Source organism: Glycine max, chromosome 16 (assembly GCF_000004515.6).
Source record: "Glycine max cultivar Williams 82 chromosome 16, Glycine_max_v4.0, whole genome shotgun sequence".
Classification (NCBI taxonomy): domain Eukaryota; kingdom Viridiplantae; phylum Streptophyta; class Magnoliopsida; order Fabales; family Fabaceae; genus Glycine; species Glycine max.
Window position 1 is genome coordinate 31,883,825 of NC_038252.2, and position 18,892 is coordinate 31,902,716.

The following is an 18,892-nucleotide window of genomic DNA, read 5'->3' on the forward strand; positions in this document are numbered from 1 at the left end:
ATCTTATCTAAAATCTTATTTTCATCTTATATATTATTCTTTAAACCTTAATTTTAAACGATCTTCATCTTTATTATATACAATATTTTACGTTTTCCTTCATGTGACAATGCGTTTCAAGATACATTCATCGCTAACTTCATGTGACATTGAATCATTTCAAGATTTCAATTTTCCAATTTAACTCACTAAAATTTATATTTATATCATATATTTTCAATTAAACTTCTTCTAATATATTTATGTTTTTGAAAAAGTATATCAGTATATAGTAATTTATATTCCTTAAATTATTAGTTTATCTAAAATATACTAATAATATTGTTAATGTTATTAGTATTAATTTATGGATACTAAAAATATAATTAAATTTATTTATATATTGGCAGTAAATATATATTCAATTTATATTCCCATGTAAGTTAAATTTATCTATTTAATAGCAATAAATATATGTTTTTTGATACATAAATAAAAATTTATAATATATATATATAATTTAAATAGGTCAATAGTTATAAAAATAGGACAATAATCAAAACTTCTGAAATGAAGTCTACATGCATAAAAATGAATAATATTGAACGGCTCTTTTATATTTTTTTTAATAAGCATGATGATTAATGTCACAATCATGATTGGGAGGTAGCAATTTTGTTTTTATTATAAAGTATGTGTATTCTATAGGGAGATAATTATGTTTAAGGCAAGGAGGATTACTATAGATTTTTGTTATTACTAACTTGATTGAGTTCAACACTATTTATTGTTAGTTGAGATGTGGTGTTAGGCATTTGTTGAGTTATAAAATGAATTAAGATTTTTAATAATTTTAATTAGATACAAATAATTATAAAATTTAAAAATTGTCTTATATGCAATCAAACGAACATATTGTATTTGTGTTTGATAGATTAGATGGAGACAAACAAATGTTAAGATCTGATAAAATATTTAAGACTTTATTTAGTACTTTGTGCTTGAGATTCGTTTTATAGGAAATGTCTTAGAAATATTCTTCCTAAAATTTGTCAAAATTCAAGGAAGTAATAGAACAGTCAATGTTTTAAAAGTTCAACATCTTAAAAGACATGTCTATGACATATGTTGTGACATACCTATTCCAAACAAAAGTACATTGACTTCTCTCGAAGTATGCTTTAAGAAAGCTAAAAGGAGCAGTGTTTCACCGTGGAGAGGGCATGCATTTAGCATTAAATACTCCAATGAACACTTTCAAATACTCAAGTTTTCAACAAAGAAAATGAAGTTAGTTAGAGACAATAGATACGTGATGAAGTTGACCTATAAATACGAAAAATGTTTTGAAGAGTTCATATCACGAAACAACTCTCTAAGAATTCAAAATTTGTTGTTTCCTCTTATCGAAGCTCTTGCTTTGTAAATTCATAACTTGTAAAGATCTCAAAACACCTTGTAAGCATGAGAGAAAAAGACTAAGTTTTGAATTTAACCCCAACAAATTTGTTCATTTCTTTAAAAGCCAAAAATGGCTTGATAGAAAAAGAATACTTATATTATAAAACTTAGGTGTAAGTTATGTTGTAAGAGTCAAAAATAATAATGAAAGATACTTTAACTTTTGTGAAAATTAGTGAAACTTGACAGGTTGTTAAAAATTGAACGTAATCTCAACGGTAAAGACGAATCAATATTATGTCTTATACATTTATTGCTTTTTCTTTAATTAACAAGGGTTCAAATTTGATTTTGATATTTGAAAAGAGTTTGTAACTATATTTATTGTTATCATCTAATATTATTTGTTTGTGAAAACTTCTATTTCTCTTTGATAAATGTTATCAAATGATGTGTTTCGGAAAATGCTTATGAAAAATTTAAAATCACAAGTTCAATCCTTCTTTTTATGATATTTATCTTTACAACATTTGGGTTAGATAATTATGTTGCTCTTTGGGTGGGTTTCTGGTTGGTTACCAAGACAACTTGGTTAGTGTCTATTTATTCTCTGTCTTTGGGTATACATACTAGCTAACTAGATATGAGTTATTTGTAGCTTCTTTTCATTGTAAATCCTTTAGGTACCACTGGTACCCATATCAATATATATTTTCTTTGTCGGTTCAAAAAAATAGAATCACCATAAGTGATAAAACTCTTCCTTTGAGAATTTAACGTAGTTGCATATTTAAGAATCAAACTTGAAATTGCTAATTAAACTGAAACAATTTCTTACTAGCTAATCCATCCATTTCTGAGAAGGGAGGTAGAAAATGTTACGCCTAGAATTCTATTTCTTGAAATTTAAATTTAAGAATCAAATTATTTTCAAAATTATTTATTGAAATTCTAATTGTGTTGTATTGGAAATGTAGATGCAACCTTACTTCAAGTGCGAAATTTGATTTTAAAGTCTTAATTTGAATATTGTTTTGTCACAAATAATACTAAGACAATTCATTGTTAAATTGACATATGCACACGTAGTACGAACTTTAATTATTTGGACCATAGGAAATTCAACTCCAGCCAGCCCATAACCATCTTTTTGCTTTCTAAAACTCTATGGTGGAGATTTGCTTCCTACACCTCTTGTTTACTTACTGCATCCCACGAGAATTTTAAACAAGCTGAATGAACAAAAATGTCCTTAGGTATCTATTTACCTCCTTCCTTTCCATTTGTGTGTGAACACCTTCCTCACTCCCTTATTTCTTTCTCCTTTGTCTTGGTGGTAGACACACTCATGCGATGAAGTGGACATTATTTTTTCTTATTTGCACATATTTCCATATAGCCATTTCCAGAATGCATAAAAAAACTTCACTTCTGGAAAAGCATTTCCGGAATTATGCATCTTGTATTCCAATATTGCATTTTAGATATGGAGATGCAAGTAGTAAATTTTGAAGGCAGGAAGAAATTGCCTCTATTGAGTCTATGCTTCTTTTATATAGCCCACATAATCTAGCCCATTATAAGTCCCTAAATTAACGCCTCTCCTTGGGCCTGAGTGTATAAAATTATTTTTGAATTTGTGTGCCATTATGGGATTTGAGCTAACAGCTTAAGATTCATCTTGTTTCTTAGCCGTTAGAGGACAAAATTATTAGGGGGATTGCTATTGGTTCCAATCTCACTGCTGACCCTTAACTAAGTGGGAAATTTTTTCCCAAAAAATATCATTCCAATGGAATCATAATTCTATTGTATAACTGCATATAAAATTCATGTTTTCGTTGTAGTTACAAAGATGCAAACAAAATATAAAATAAAAATATTTTTATTTTAGATTTTATATACAGAAACATGTTTTCATTATATATTTTGTAGACACTCCTTGTACTACAATGAAAATGTGTTTCCGATGTAGATTTTATACAAAACTCTCATACTATAATAGAAACGTATTTTCGGTATAGTACAAGAGATGTGTATAAAATATTCAATGAAATCATGATTCCACACGCAAAATTTGAAATGAGAACATGTTTCTGTTTCAGAGTTTGTACACTGAATCACGATTTCTTTGAATATTTTATATGCATCCTTTGTATTATAACAAAAATACGTTTTCATGGTAGATTTGTACAAAACTTATATAGTACAATAGAAATATATTTTCATTACTGTATACGAAGTGCATATAAAATACTCAATTGAATCACGATTTTTTTACAAAATTTGAAATAAAAATATTTTTGTTTCATATTTTGTACGTAGAATTGTAATTATGTTGAATTTTATTGACTTAGAAAAATATAATGAAATCGTAATTCTATTACAACCGAAAAAAGGTGTGGGGAAAATTAGAGAGGAACAAAAATGTCTTTTCATCCCATTTTCAGAAAGTGATAGGAGCAGTTAGCAATTGGGCAGATTTCCAGATCGAGACTATGCAGATGTAGTACACAATCGCATTTTTTAAATTAAAAGAAACATCATATATATAAAAATTGGTCGGCATAAGATAATTTGGAGATTTGCATCATGTAATAATTGCTTTCTTGTTCATGGAAATTGCTTTCTTGTTCTCCTCATCAGTAGTGGAAATGTTAAGGCATTTCAATTTCAATTTCAATCCATGTCTACCCTGGGTTGGTCGTCTTCCCCAATAGAAACCTCATCATTTTGGTCGGGCAAACGCGTTAAAGATATGGTGCAATTGATTTCTTTAAAGATATAGCCATCAATTAAAGCATAGATTTTATGCATTTCTTTGATGCTAAAAAACCGGTTCTTTTTGGAAAATTTTCAGGTCCTTTTGCCCTAAAACGTGTTGGACTTGTTTTATTATCAATTAAAGTCGGTGGAGCTCAATTGGATAAGGTGTATTAATTTTGCTGACGATCTTTTTCAACTATCTAAAGTTCCTTCTCAGAAAGGCAGTATACATTAATTGCAAAATCTATTAACAAAATTTGTCTGGTTATTAGCCTTCGAATTAGCACATGAATCTTTGCAATATATTGCTTTTAATAACGTGCCCAGTCTGAAGGGGTTTCTTGAGCAATTAACACACCCGCATCTGTAACAATGAATACTACACACGATGATGAAGAATAAATATATATACCTACATATAACATTTTTTAAATACTAACAGAATTAGAATAGAGGATCCACAATTTTATTTTACTGGGGGATGTAACAATGAAAAGAAAAAGAAGAAATTACTTTCATAATTGAGTTTTGTATAATAACCAAAATTAACTGAGTATGTACATTCATATTGAATAATCCAAAATCACGTTAAAGTATCACTTAACATGAGTTTAGGTTAATATTGTTCAAGGATTGATTTAGAGTCCAACTATGAGTTACAGCAATCGTAAATAGTTTTTACATTAAATATAAAAATTTATATATATTGTCTTACTTTGAGTTTAAATACATCTAAATATAATCACTGTTGAAAATTAATTTTGCAATGAGTTTACTTCGAAAAATAACTTAACAATAAAAAGTAAAATAAATAAAATAAAGTGATTTCAAAATCAATAATTATTTATTTATTTCTAAAAATATAGTTAAATGAGAAGACAATGTAAAATGTGTAACATATTCAAATAAAAAATATTCACAAGCAAAAAGATAAAAACCAAGAGATCCACACAAGAATAAATGATACATCAGCAATCTTTTTATTATAATTTATTGTATTTATGTTGTTTTTCTCAATTATTTTTATTATAATGATGTCACTTAAATGAATATAAAAATTGTTCTTGTAATTAGATGATACGTACTTAGGAAGAAGACCTAGTCTAAGAACATTTCAGTGTCAAGTGTAATTTATTTTTCAAAATTAGACACTAGTGTTTATATAAGACTGCATCGCAATCGACCGATTCGTATATCGCAAAACTTGTGTGACCCACTCTTATGATTTTGATTCAAATATCCTTATTTTTTGAGTTTTCTTTTAAAAAAAGTCTTCATTGAATCTGCGTTCAAAAGCAAATTATACCATGAATTTCATTTATTTATTTTGTTATTTTTTGTGTGTGTGTTCATGTTATAAAATAAGCCTACACAAATATCCTTTTGTTCATAATAATATCCCTAGTTTGGACTCAAAAGGAAGGAAAGACCTAAAATAAACCCTAATGTTAAACTAATCCAAATTAACAATGTTTCATATGAAGTTTGACGAAAGATTGTATGGATTTTAGTAGTTTGATAGTTTTCCTTGGTGAATGGATATATGTTTTTGAGGTATGAGGGCGTGGGGATTGAACTCCATGTCTTCGAATTATGCGAGTGATAATGGATGGTACCTAAAAAGAAATTTAAATGCTTAAGTTAACAAAGAATCCCACTCAAAATATATTATAATAAATACATTGACATGTATCAATGACGTATATATATATATATATATATATATATATATATATATATATATATATATATATATATATATATATATATATATATATATATATATATATATATATATATGTCAAACCTTGGTTGAAGTTAATGTCATGAAACCCTAGGTCACTCATTGGCAGTTATTCTGTATTGCAGCGTGTATTCGTGCAATTCTAATATTGATTATTGTCTTCAATTAGCTTCTTCGATCACATCGATTTGGACTCAGTAAAAATGTGGGGGATTGGACTTAGGCCTAGTCCATGACGGTAGCCCGCCCGTTTACTTGGCATACATGCAACATACACACATTAAGTTTCAAATCTCCAAATTGCTTTTTCACGTGTTATTTTCAATTAGCTTAAATGTTTTAGTTGAGTCGTTTTCTCTCACTCTATGTTTAAATTCCGAGGAATTTATTTGCTCTTTTATTTTTTACAATTTTATGCTTCAGATTTTAGTTATAAAAAGGTTCTTCTACTTCATTTATTTTCACTTTTGGGATAATTTTCCTATTTAATAATCCTTGCACTTGAGATATAACATGGATGATTAAGTGATTAACCGTGATATCTTGCTCTATTCTTCTTTTCTTTGTAACAAGTTCCTCTAATAACATTCATTTTTTTCTTATTGAACCACTTGTAATTTTATTAAGCTTTTACCAATTAATTCAGAGATGAAAACATCCCATCAAGGATTATCAAAATGATTAGTTTGTCTTCAACTCCAAATTCCCTTTTCCTTGCTAGAGGTAGGCACTGGACAATTTCATCCACTAATGGGTCTTCGATTAAGGTCCTCAATTTTGATTGTTTAGAATCGAGGAGCTAGGGAAAAAGAGAATATAGAGGGGGTTGTTAGGCTTATTCTTGGGTATCACTTCCCAAGGGGGTTCTCATAGTAGAAGTAAGGAGTCATTCATCTGTAATTCAGAGGAACTTGATATCTACTTAGTTCGGCCTATATTTAGTGGAGCCTACTATTTGGGAAGGAAATATTATTGACCCAGCTCTTGATATTTTTTTTGTGAGTAGAATAACATAGATTTAATCTTGTAACTATATTCAAAATATTTTATCTTTCCTCATTTGTACATTCAAATGATGATCTCTTGGTTGATAATTTGTATCATTATTCTTATTGAAACTTCTTATCACTCTTGAAAGAAAACTTGATTCGCATAATCTAAAAAATGAAAATTTACACTTTTGATGAAGACAAACTTCATTCACATAATCTTAAGAATTTGTCACTTCTAAAAATGATCAGCCCCTTTAGGAGTGTCAAATCGAGTCAGGCCTGACGGGCTGGGCCGGTCTGTTCTCCAAAAAAGTTGGGTTGGGCTGAAATTTGAGATCCATAAACCATTTAGGTCTGTCCCGTTTAGCCTGCAAGCCTGACGGGCCAAAGGCGGGTCGGGGCAGGCCAACCCACAGGCTAGTGCTTTTTGTAAAAAAAAAAGAAATAGATTATGGACTTTGAAATGACCCAAACACACTCTCGCAGTCCAAATGACCCAAACGCACGCAAGCCCAACCAGACCTTCTCTTTTCATTTCTCACTTCTCACTTTTCACTTTATATTATTTTGGTAATTATTTGTCACTTCTCACTTTTTTTTTATAGATGATGATGATTTGTTTGATGAAGATTCAATTGTGAAGACAACTTCTTCCAAGGGTGCATCCAATGTTGATGTGGATTAGAGGCACACAAGGTGACAAGGTCATCTAGATTCTAGAAATTGAAGTTTGTGATAAGTTTTATTCTTTTATTGCTTACTACTAGTATATTATTATTTTTAGTTATAAAAAATTATAAAAAGACAAGAGTTAGATTCAAAATTGATGTTACCAACAACAATAAAGGATAATACAAAATATGAAAAAAAAATTGACGAGCTGGCAGGTGGTCCACGGACCAAGTGGGCCAGCTTGAAATGCGCTGGACTAGGAAAAATAACTCATTTTGCTTAATGGGCTGGGCCAGACTGACCCGTTTATGACGGGCCAAAACGGACCGAGCTGACCCTTATTGACAACCCTAAGCCCCATAATGCAAACCACACACAATAATCCACCATCATCATGATTGCATTATTACAATTGAATTTATCTCATTTTCTATTTAATAATAAATAATAAAATGATTCTCCGCCCATTTCTTAACTTATATATACTTCAAAAAGAAAAAAAATAATAAAATAGAAAAAAATAACAAATAATACTAATAATAAAAATGAAAAAAAATTAAATTTTTTTATTAAATATACAATTTAGAGTCTATGAAAAATTGAACTCAAAGTATAAATATTAAGCAAAGGGGATTATTTAAAAAAACATTTCTATGTGATAAATATTTTTCTTTTAATAATTTTTATTTATATTTTTAAACTCTTTATTATTACACCTTCATCCTAAAATAATTATATGTCATCTTAGATTTTTTTATTCAAACAAATTTAATTTTATAAAATTAATTTTGTATGATCGTTAATTTATTTATTTATAAATTTTATAATTTATCATTAATATTATAAATAATATAAGAAAAAAAAGATGTATAATGTTATATTAAAAATCTAAAATAATAATTATTTTAAAATACTATTTTTACACAATAATTATAATAAGACAAAATATTATTTAGACAATCCCTTATCCAAAACTTGCAACAAGAATTAATCTTTGTAAAGTGACAATTGTAAACTGACAACAGCTTCTGCTAGAAAAAGTCTCCTACATTTAATGTTCAGGGATATCTAGGTCAGCATAAAAAGTAAAAACACAAAATAAAGAACCCCAACTTGAAAAATGGATAAGCATTGTCATCCATCACCATTAAATACCACGCAACACAGTTCTGATTAACTTAAATTTTGGCCTATCATTCCAATGCATGTTACTCTGCTTATAAACCCACCAACTTTCTCCTTTTTACACACACTTACACCCACTCTTCATATGACACTTTTCTCGATCTCGGTAGAGAGATACTACTGAACACAGAAAGCAAATACACCACACGCCCCCTTCTCTCCCTGTGAATTTCATAATGGCGTCTTCTTCCACCTCTCTTCACGTGGAAATGTGCAACAACCAGTAGCTGTAGCTCTCTCCAAAAAATGAAATTATTGTGGTGTCTGATGATGACACGCATATCAATTGACATTGTTTTAGAATTTTGTACTACTAAAAACTAAATAAATACAGCGTGAATAATCAAATTATTAAGATTATTTTCGTGCATGACATGACTGATAATATTAGTGATATCATCATCCAAATTAATATTAATTAATTTCTCTTTAATGGATCATTCAAGTGAAATATAAATTTATTTAAACGATACTTAATTTTGTTTGTAAATTATATTGAGTATACAAATATTTATAAAATTTTGCGTTTAGATAATTTATTATTAACTTAAAACTGTTGTATACAAAAGTAACAACAAACGCTTATTAGTATTTGCACTCTAAAACTCTCTTAATAACTTTCTATATATAATCGTTTTGTAATAAAATTTTGTTTAAAAATTTTATATACGACAGTATTCTCTATTAAATACATATGATAATATTCTTATATATAATTATACCAAGTGTACTAAGTATTGCGGAGGTTCTGTTGTTTGTAAAACATCCATGGGATTGTGCTTCAAATTTTGGATTTTTTTTTCATTTTCTTAATATGGGGTTAAATTAAACATAAAAGAATATTCTTGGTTCCGCTGATCATCAAACTTTGAGAGTTTCTCCTGCTTCACCAAACTTTACCAGCAAGATATATGAGTGTTCATACTCGTTTATGTTGCCAAAATGGCAATACGAAGCATTTGATGGATTTTTAATTTTTTAATGTTGTTGTACATATATTTATTAGACAAAACAAGGATAAAACTTAAGCCCACCCTAAAGAGTTATTTGATGGGTCTAATACCTAAATGATACACACTCACCAAATTTAAATTAAAAGTCTCCATCTAATATTGTCCCATGCATGTAAAACTCTATAATATATACTAATGGAAACTCCCAGCAGTGACGGAAGTAACCTTGGCCACATCTGCTGGCTTTGGTGTTGGCAGCAGAACAACCGCTAACACGGCACTCACGGCGGCCGCCACGGCACCCAACACAAACGCCGGCAAGTTGCCACCACCAAACCACTTATCCCACTGTCCACTTATAGCCGATACTATCATCTGTTTAAATGTTTGTACATACATAATTAGTCAAATAATTGCCAAAAATGTAATTAAATTAATTTCATTGCTAAGGATTACGCTAAACAAAAACATATACAATTCTTAATATAGTTATGACATGATGGATTAGATGACAAATATACGAAGTAAATGGAGTCTAACCTGTGGCACGACAATTGCAACATTGAGGACGCCCAAGGATAAACCTGAAAATTTTGAAGCAAAAAGAAAGGTTATATATTTTGATTTATGATTGACTATATCAGTTGGTCGATTTCTATAAATTTTAACTAACTACCTTAATTTATATATAAAAAAAACTTAAATTTTAACCATAATATTTATTGTTAACTATTTTAAATATAAAACACACTAAATGCCTAAATGATACGGAGTTAGTTTACCTTGGCCTGCTCCTGAAGTGGAGGAGTATATAGATGCCAGTGCAAAGGGGACGCTGAAAGTAATCTGGGTACACACATGCAGATTACAGAGAGTATTAGTTTAATTTACAGCAGATATATTGATGTCAAACTTTTAACTTTTTCACATATACATCTTACTAAATAACAATTGAAAACTCATTTTCGCCTCAACCTTCCAAATAAAAACAAAAAATAAGAAGTATTTTTTCATATGTTTAGTATGCAATACTTACCAACATTTGTAGGTTATATATAAAAGTATCGTCCGCAAAATAACTGAAATACTCCTTGGTACATGCCAAGTGCAAGATTCTTTAAGCCGATGAGGGGAATTATTTTACATTCATAAATAATGAAACGTTTCTTTTTTAAGAAATGAAACGTACTTAGCATTAAATTATTTTAATGATCATTATCAAGGACACTTACAACGATAATAAAATATTATACATTCTCTTAATTATTAAATGATCTTAATAATCATTTAATGGTTTCAAAGACTTTATACGTTTTGCGGATCTGAAAATTATAAATTAGTTTATAAAAAGAATAAGATACATTTTCAAAATCTTTAAAAATTCATTCTTCATACATGGTACGAAATAACTTACAGTTACTGATAAGAAAACATAATATTCTCTCTTATATGGTTTTCTTCTCTTACAACTGAATAATCATTTTTTATCTTAAAGATTTTATAGATCTAAAAAAATATTTGAGCTTTTAACTTTTCTCACACTTCTTTTTACTAACTGTCAATTGTAAACCTCATTATTCATGTGTCCTCAACCTTCCAATTAAAAAAGAAAAAAAGTGGTTTGGTCAAAAGAAAAAAAAAAGAGGTATTTATAATTTAACACTTTTTTGAGAATGAGGTATTAATTATAAAGATAACCACTCATAATAAAATATTATTTTCTATATTACTAAATCATCCTAATAATAATTTAATTACTTTAAATATTAAATATCAAATATTTTCTAGATCTGAAAAGTATTGTTTGGTATACCAAGGAAATAGTAACTTTTTTGGTATTTCCAGATCTGAAAAGTGTGAAATAGTTAAAGAAAATAAAAACAGAATAAGAAAACATTTTCTAAACATCAATAAAAAAAAAATGCAATTTCCATATACATGCATGGTAAGAAATCAGAAAAAACCTTACAGCAAGAGGAACACCAAGGGCGGAGAAGAAAGTCAATGCAGCCACTTGCACACCAACTGAGGGATGCCCAACAGCAGAAACGCCGTTTTTCCGTTCATGTTCTGCAGCCCTTGTGATAACCACCGTCATTGCCATGCAAACGGCGAGAATTACGTTAACGATTCCCCATAGCCACTTAACTCCCCCAACGAAACGACCCAACGGTTCCACCGTCAACGACATCAATGCCAAAACGACAGAGTTCAGCATAAGCCCCAACGCCCCCTTATGCACTCCCGAATCGTATGCTTTCTCCCCCACCTTACCACCGTACACCTCACGCCCCATCCAATCAGTATCGAACAGCATGTACGGAAACCACGCCACCCAGTTTATAGCGGTCACTACCATCAACAACCACATTGGCCTCTTTAGACCTTTAAACGCAGCCCAGAGTTCACCAAAGCACGACCCCGAAACGCCGTCGTTTTCGCCATTGTTGTCATCGCCACGTGGCGTGAATTGTGGGTCGTCGACGCAAATGAGCACAACGAAACAAAGAACCAGGAGGAGGACAATTGAGAAGAAGAAGCAGCTCTTGAGGTTTGCACAGAACACGTCACACGCTTCGGTTTGTGTGAATTTGAAGGCGCGGTGGAGTTTGTCGTAGGAGCCGGCTGCGTAGCCGAGGACGTTTCCGATGGCCATGAAGAACGAGAAGAAGGCGTTGGCGGTCCTCGTCTTGCGGTGGTCCCCGGCGGCGAGGTCACCGAGGAAGGCGCGGCATGGACCCTGGAGCATGTTGTTGGCCACGTCCAGGATCCAGAAGCCGACCACAAAGACCACCACCGCGCGTGGACGGGTCTTCTTCGTGAGGTCATCGCCCGCCGCGTGTCCTATATCGGCTGCATAACCGATGAGGAACACAGCAATTGCGACGGCGATGGCTCCGACGAAGATGAAGGGACGGCGGCGACCGAAGCGGGATCTGCATCGATCGCTGCTGTACCCTACAATGGGCTGCACAAGCAGCCCAGAGATTGGGCCGCAGAGCCAAATGAACGACGCCCATGCGTGAGGGACGCCGAGGGTCTGGACGTACGGTGTCAGAAGAGAGAGCTGTAGGGCCCACCCGAATTGAATTCCCGCGGCGATTGACGAGACAGCGAACATTTTTCGGAGAGGACTAGGTCCCGGTTGTTGTGCTGTCTCCACCTGAAGAGACGAGGAAGGAGGTTGTTCCATTGTGAAAGAACAACAAATTCACACACAGAGAAAATATGAGAAAGAGAAAGATGATTTTTTTTTTCTTTCAGGCTTTGGAGAGAGGAAGCAGAGTGTGAGAAAGTGGAGAGAGTTGGAGAGTTTATAAGGTGTGAGGAATTGCGATGGATACGTCAAATTATGAGTCAATTAGAAGAGCTGTGTCGCGTATTCGCGTGGTTTTTAGTGTTGAGTGGCACAATCCTTATCCATTTGTCAACGTGGGTTCATCAAATTTTATTATTTTCACACTACGTAACTTTAACCAAAATATTGTTGGACATTGAATGTCAAAGACTATTTATGAGGGCCAATTAATTCTCTTATTAATGTAATCTTTATTGATTCATTTACCGGCTTTTTGAAAGGTAAAAAAAACGGTTTAAAATTAAATGAAAAATATTCAAAAATATTTGTCACATGCAATAAAATGTACGTATCCGTTTCTTTTGAAAAGATTCCACCCATTGTAAATTATGAATAAGATATGTGTCTATAATGAAAGAAATAAAGTACGGTGTTGCAATTTAATTTGATGCATGCCAAGATTGAGGAAAAAGTGAACGTTGTTTATCAAAAAGATGAAAAGTTTTCCGTAATAGCAAAAGACTTAAAGAAAGAAATACAATTTTTTAGGTAATAACAATAAATTATTAAATTAACAATTAAAATCATAGATTTTATACAAAATTATCCTAATTTATATATCAGATAAATTAAGTTACATTATAGTATTATGTAAAAGAAACAAAAAATGGGATTAAAAAATTAATTTACAAATATTGTATGGAACAATATTGAAAAATACAATATTGAAAAATATAATAAACATAAAATTCAAATACATTTTTATTAAAAATTTATTTTCATTTGAGAAGAAAGATTTTAAAATTAATCAAAAAAGTAATCCAGTAACACAATTTTGTTATTTAATTAAGATTTTAAGAAGATTAGCTTATAAAACATATATATTTTTAAAATATCAAATATATATTAATGTAATACGTAAAAATGATGAATATATATATATATATATATATATATATATTAATTTTAATTATTATTTTTCATAAATTATATTTTAAATGGCCAAAATACAATTGCACGATTAGTGCTAATGTGGTAACTGTCTCTTATATTTGCCACCAAAAACAGCAATAAGCTAATGTTGTCTCAAAGTTGGTTGTCATATAAAAAATAAGTTTAATTACTTATTTAATTTTTATACTTTTCAAATCTATCTATTTTAGTTTATATAATTAATAAGTGAATTTTTAGTCCCTTAAGTTTAATAAATGATTTTTTTAGTCCTGAAGTTTAATAAGTGAATTTGTTTGATTCTTAGGTTTATATTTTAATTTCCAAAATGTTTCTGGCATTATTTTTTTTTAACTCCGTTAGTTAAAATTTTTTAACGACAAAGACATTTTGCGAATTAAAATGTAAACTTGATGAACTAAAAAAATCACTTCATAACTATAAGGATTAAAATAGATAAGTTTGGAAACTATAGTATTTAAATGAGTAAATAAACCTAAAAAATAATTAAAAAATCATTTTGTGATTACAGATTTTATAATTAATTCAGACTCTCTATAGCTTCTAAAGTAACTTTGTAGTTAAATCTGTTACAAAAATATATTATTTTTAATTATAAAAAAGAATTAGAGATTGTTATGTCAGTCTTTGATTCATTTGTTGAGTAGTAAGTATAAATAATAATTTTAAAATTATATATTTTTCAACAAGTATTTTGGTTGTTAAATTCTTTACAACAACAACATATTATTATTATTATTATTATTCAATAATTTTTTATTATTCATAAGTCGCATCTTCTTGTTGTGTTGTAGGTGACCCTCCTTCAAATTCGTAAGCCTAGGTCTTCAAATTTCAACCTCTAACTCATCAATATGTATTACAAAAGTGAAGAAAAAGCTTTTTCCTAAAGCTTTTTTAATTACAAAATGTTTCTCTCATTAATTTTTTTAACTCCGTTAGTTAAAAAAATTTAACGACAAAGATCTTTTGCGAATTAAAATATAAATTTGATGAATTAAAAAAATCACTTAATAACTATAAGGACTAAAATAGATAAATTTGAAAATTATAGTAATTAAATGAATAAGTAAACCTAAAAAATAATTAAAAAATCATTTTGTGATTATAGATTTTGTAATTAATTAAGACTCTATATAGCTACCAAAGTAACTTGGTAGCTAAATCTGTTACAAAAATATATTATTTTTAATTATAAAAAAGAATTAGGGATTGTTATGTCGGTCTTTGATTAATTTGTTGAGTAATAAGTATAAATAATAATTTTAACATTATATATTTTTCAATAAGTATTTTGGTTGTTAAATTCTTTACAACAACAACATAATATTATTATTATTATTATTATTATTATTATTATTATTATTATTATTCAATAATTTTTTATTATTCATAAGCCACATCGTCTTGTTGTGTTGCAGGTGACCCTCCTTCAACTTCGTAAGCCTAGGTCTTCAAATGTCAACCTCGAACTCATCAATATGTATTACAAAAGTGAAGAAAAAGCTTTTTCCTAGATTATCCAAAGAACATAAATACAAGTTTGTTTTTATTGGGGTCAAGCATAATAGGAAACAAAAAAAAATACCATGAGAAAGAAACATATTTAAAATACAAGATGGTGAATTTGAAAGACTTTAAGAGGATTCTTAGAGCACCTATAAGTGGAAAGTCAATTCCAAAAGTCTATCAAGATATAATAATTTTTGTTTCAAGATTTAAAGATGGACATGATTCATGTGCAACATTTTTTAATCTAGAGATCAGCAAATTCTCATTTTGACATGGATTAGGAAGTGACCTTTTTGCTTGTTTTCCTCCCTTAATTTGATCCTTAATAGATGGAGCCTGACCAACATTAGTGTTACATTTTTTAACATTTATTTCTGCTAGCTTACCTCCTTCAAAAGTTTTTAAAACATTTTGTTACCACCTGATTGTCGCCCAACATTAACATTCCATTTAAATTCCACAACATCACAGTTTCTTGATTTTAGTTGTTTCTTAATTTTAGTAACAACAGTCCAATCTCCATACAATTTCTCATTTGCCCCTTATTTCCTCAATTCCTATTAATATCTCATTAATGTTAGGGTTGATTGTCATTCCGCCATTGGGTTCCCTATGTCTTGTCCATGTTATTGTGAATTGATGACCAACCTTGGTGCTTCAACCTTAGTGTGTGAACAACTACCCTCTCTGGGACTATACAATTCCATATCATTGCGATTTCTTGATTTTTGTTATTTCTTATTTTTTATGCATCGTTGTATTAGAGTTAAGGAAGCAGATGTGTCAACATACAAAGTTTAGAAGCAATAGAAAACAACCAACAACCAACTATGTGAAAGAGATAGTTCGCAACAATTTGACTTGGACTTTAATTTTCTTCAACAACTAGTAACAAATACTTCTATACTTATAAAGGACCTGGACATATTGAAACTTATTGAAAGGAAGAAAATTAGGATAAATAATTTAAGATCAAGAAGTCAAGCTATAAAAAAAAATAATTTGCTTCTAATACTAGTCTTCTTTAGCCCAAACACTCTAGGATTTGAAGCCAAATTATTCGAACCCATAGAGTGTTTGTAATCACCTCCACTCAAGGAACCTTACTAAAGAGAGCATACGAAGGTGTCATAGAAGTATGTTCTTAAAAAGAACCTTTTAGGAAAGGGAAAAAACTCAAAAGAGCAATTAGGGGATTGTTGCATCTAGAGTTTGAGTGAACATACTAGTTATTGTGAGTATAGTAGTAATTATTACTTGGGTGAAGCTTGAAGAGAATTTTTGAAAAATTACTTGAGTAAAACTTAGAGAGGCTTAAATAATAAAGGAAGCATCCCCTTCTAATAAACAAGAAAGGAAGCATCCCCTTCTAATAAACTTTTGATATCCAAGCAAAAACTTGAAGAGATATGTCAAAAGCAGTGTTTTCATTGTGTAGAAAAAGGCCAAGGTTTGTTGAGTGTCACTGTTTAACCCCCTTTTAGTGACCAACAAATTCACTTCACACTTTTCCCATTGCTGGTTGACTCAAATTAATTTCAAGTCTCAACACACACTTTTGTACACTTTCCTCTCAAGGCATCAATGGTTTTAATATTCACCTCCACTTTTATAAACTTTCCTATGAGTTTGCCGTGAATTAAAACCTTGACTTGGCTGCACTCCCCCTCTTTCTCAAGTGGTTTGGGTTTGGTTGGGAGTGGATCATCATGTTATTCTGAATAACTAATGAACACACTTGTTTTTTTTAGAATGATTCAACACTCTTGGAAAATGGATCAAAGGCTTTCTGAGGAAGCCAAAAGATAGGCTCTCTCACATGCAAAGGTTCTAGACCAAGTTATTATTATATCTTTTTCTGCAACCCAAGCAATTGATTTGTTTGATTAGGTTTCGTTTGAGTTTGATTTATTTCTAGCTACGAAGCTCAGGTGCCCTTTCTTCAATGAGTCCCAAGCAAGCCATGCCACATTGCATGGGAGGAACTAATCCTTTACTTCCCTTTTGAGTTTCAGATATTCTTCTTTGTTGATCCAGGATTATTACAATATCAAGTAACCCGTAGCTAAGTTTATAATTATTGTAGCTCCCTAAAAGCTCATATGAGTTATGTTAGCAAATTATAACTTTAAATAATCTTAAAATATATATATTCAGATGTAACTAGCTAAGGTACTCCTTCTAAAAAAGTAATAGGTATACATTGACAAATATTACTTTTGGAATTTGCTAACGTACACCCACTCATTTTTAGAAGTAATATGTTAGCCAACTACAAATATGACTAATCTTGATTAAAATATACATGTGGATAAGTTGCTAAAATACTTCTTCTAAACACACACGAGTAATAATTATTTTTCGGGCTGAACCTCAACCTCAAAGTCAAATTTTGCACTTACCCAGTTCACATACCACACATCATTTTTTTAATGATCAATTCAATGACATTGTGATGTAACATCTATTAATTTTATTAATAATTAATTTCTGTTAAAAAATTTAATTAATTATTATTATTGGAGTTTTTTTAATTATATTATTTTATTTATAAGATTTGAATATAAAATTTGATTAAAAAATATTTTTTATTTATAAGATTCGAATATGAAATTTTGTTGGAGACTACTCACACCAACAATTTATTAATATATTTTTTTCTGCAAATAAAACTCGATTATTTAAAAAAATAACAAAAAGCTGTAACAGTTTGTTTTGTTTTTATTTTTTTTTTATCGGCCGAAAAGCTGTAACAGTGTAACCCTTTCGGTCCTCTCCCTCTGCTGCGAGTCAAATAAAGTGAGTTTTCTTGATTAAATTTGACACCATAGGCCCCAATCCCATGGTTGCCAATTGCTGTGCATAAACGAACGAAGGAAAAAGAAACGGAGAAAAAGGCACCTTTTCACCAAAGTAGTCGACACAAAATATACTTCCTCTCTTCTTCTCCTAATACACTCCAAAATTTTGCCTCCCTCAATCGTCATTGCTTCTAGAACATATACTTCCTATCTCTTTATCCCCTGAAACAATCCCAAATTTTCTCCATATAATTTAGCCTAGGTTTCTAATTCAAGATAAATCAAATCCAACTCAACTATTAGAATCACTATATATATATATATATATATATTATCCAAAACGTTTACGTAAATGATGACATCCACAAAGATTAAATTTAGTAAAATGACCACAGTATGGGTTAGAATTAGGATACAAAAAATGCAGAAAGTAAACCCAACTTCGCCAATGGATAAACATAGCCATTCATAATTATCAATTAGTTATCCTTAAAGAACACATGCAACGTAAAAAATGGGTAGTTTTTGCCACAGCTAATTACTATACGATACAAATCCTATTATTATCTTAAATTTTGAACCACTCATCCCAATGTTAAAAGCCATATATAAACTCT

The 18,892-nt window shown here is 30.2% G+C and overlaps 1 protein-coding gene across 2 annotated transcripts; it reads right to left on the reverse strand.

The window, feature by feature from the left end:
- Nucleotides 1-9,634: 9,634 nt before the first annotated feature.
- LOC100785359 (sucrose transport protein SUC8) lies at nucleotides 9,635-13,032 on the reverse strand. 2 transcript variants are annotated; one of them, XM_006599384.4, is made up of 4 exons: nucleotides 11,662-13,027; nucleotides 10,475-10,538; nucleotides 10,233-10,276; nucleotides 9,635-10,067 (listed from the first exon to the last, which is right to left on the reverse strand). In XM_006599384.4, exons 1-4 carry the CDS (start codon nucleotides 12,883-12,885, stop codon nucleotides 9,885-9,887), a joined length of 1,515 nt encoding a protein of 504 aa, XP_006599447.1. In that variant the 5' UTR covers nucleotides 12,886-13,027; the 3' UTR covers nucleotides 9,635-9,884. The 2 variants fall into 2 exon arrangements, with proteins under 2 accessions (XP_006599447.1, XP_006599448.1); XM_006599385.4 differs by having other exon boundaries at nucleotides 9,929-10,067; nucleotides 11,657-13,032.
- Nucleotides 13,033-18,892: the final 5,860 nt, after the last annotated feature.

Bases quoted from the DNA above. Each gene is read 5' to 3' on its own strand.
- LOC100785359 (XM_006599384.4), bottom strand. From the start codon at position 12,885: ATGGAACAACCTCCTTCCTCGTCTCTTCAGGTGGAGACAGCACAACAA. The intron at 10,539-11,661 runs GTAAGGTTTTTT...GTGTGTACCCAG, and splicing joins CCCTTGGTGTTCCTCTTGCT to ATTACTTTCAGCGTCCCCTT. The intron at 10,068-10,232 runs GTTAGACTCCAT...ACATTTAAACAG, and splicing joins TTGCAATTGTCGTGCCACAG to ATGATAGTATCGGCTATAAG.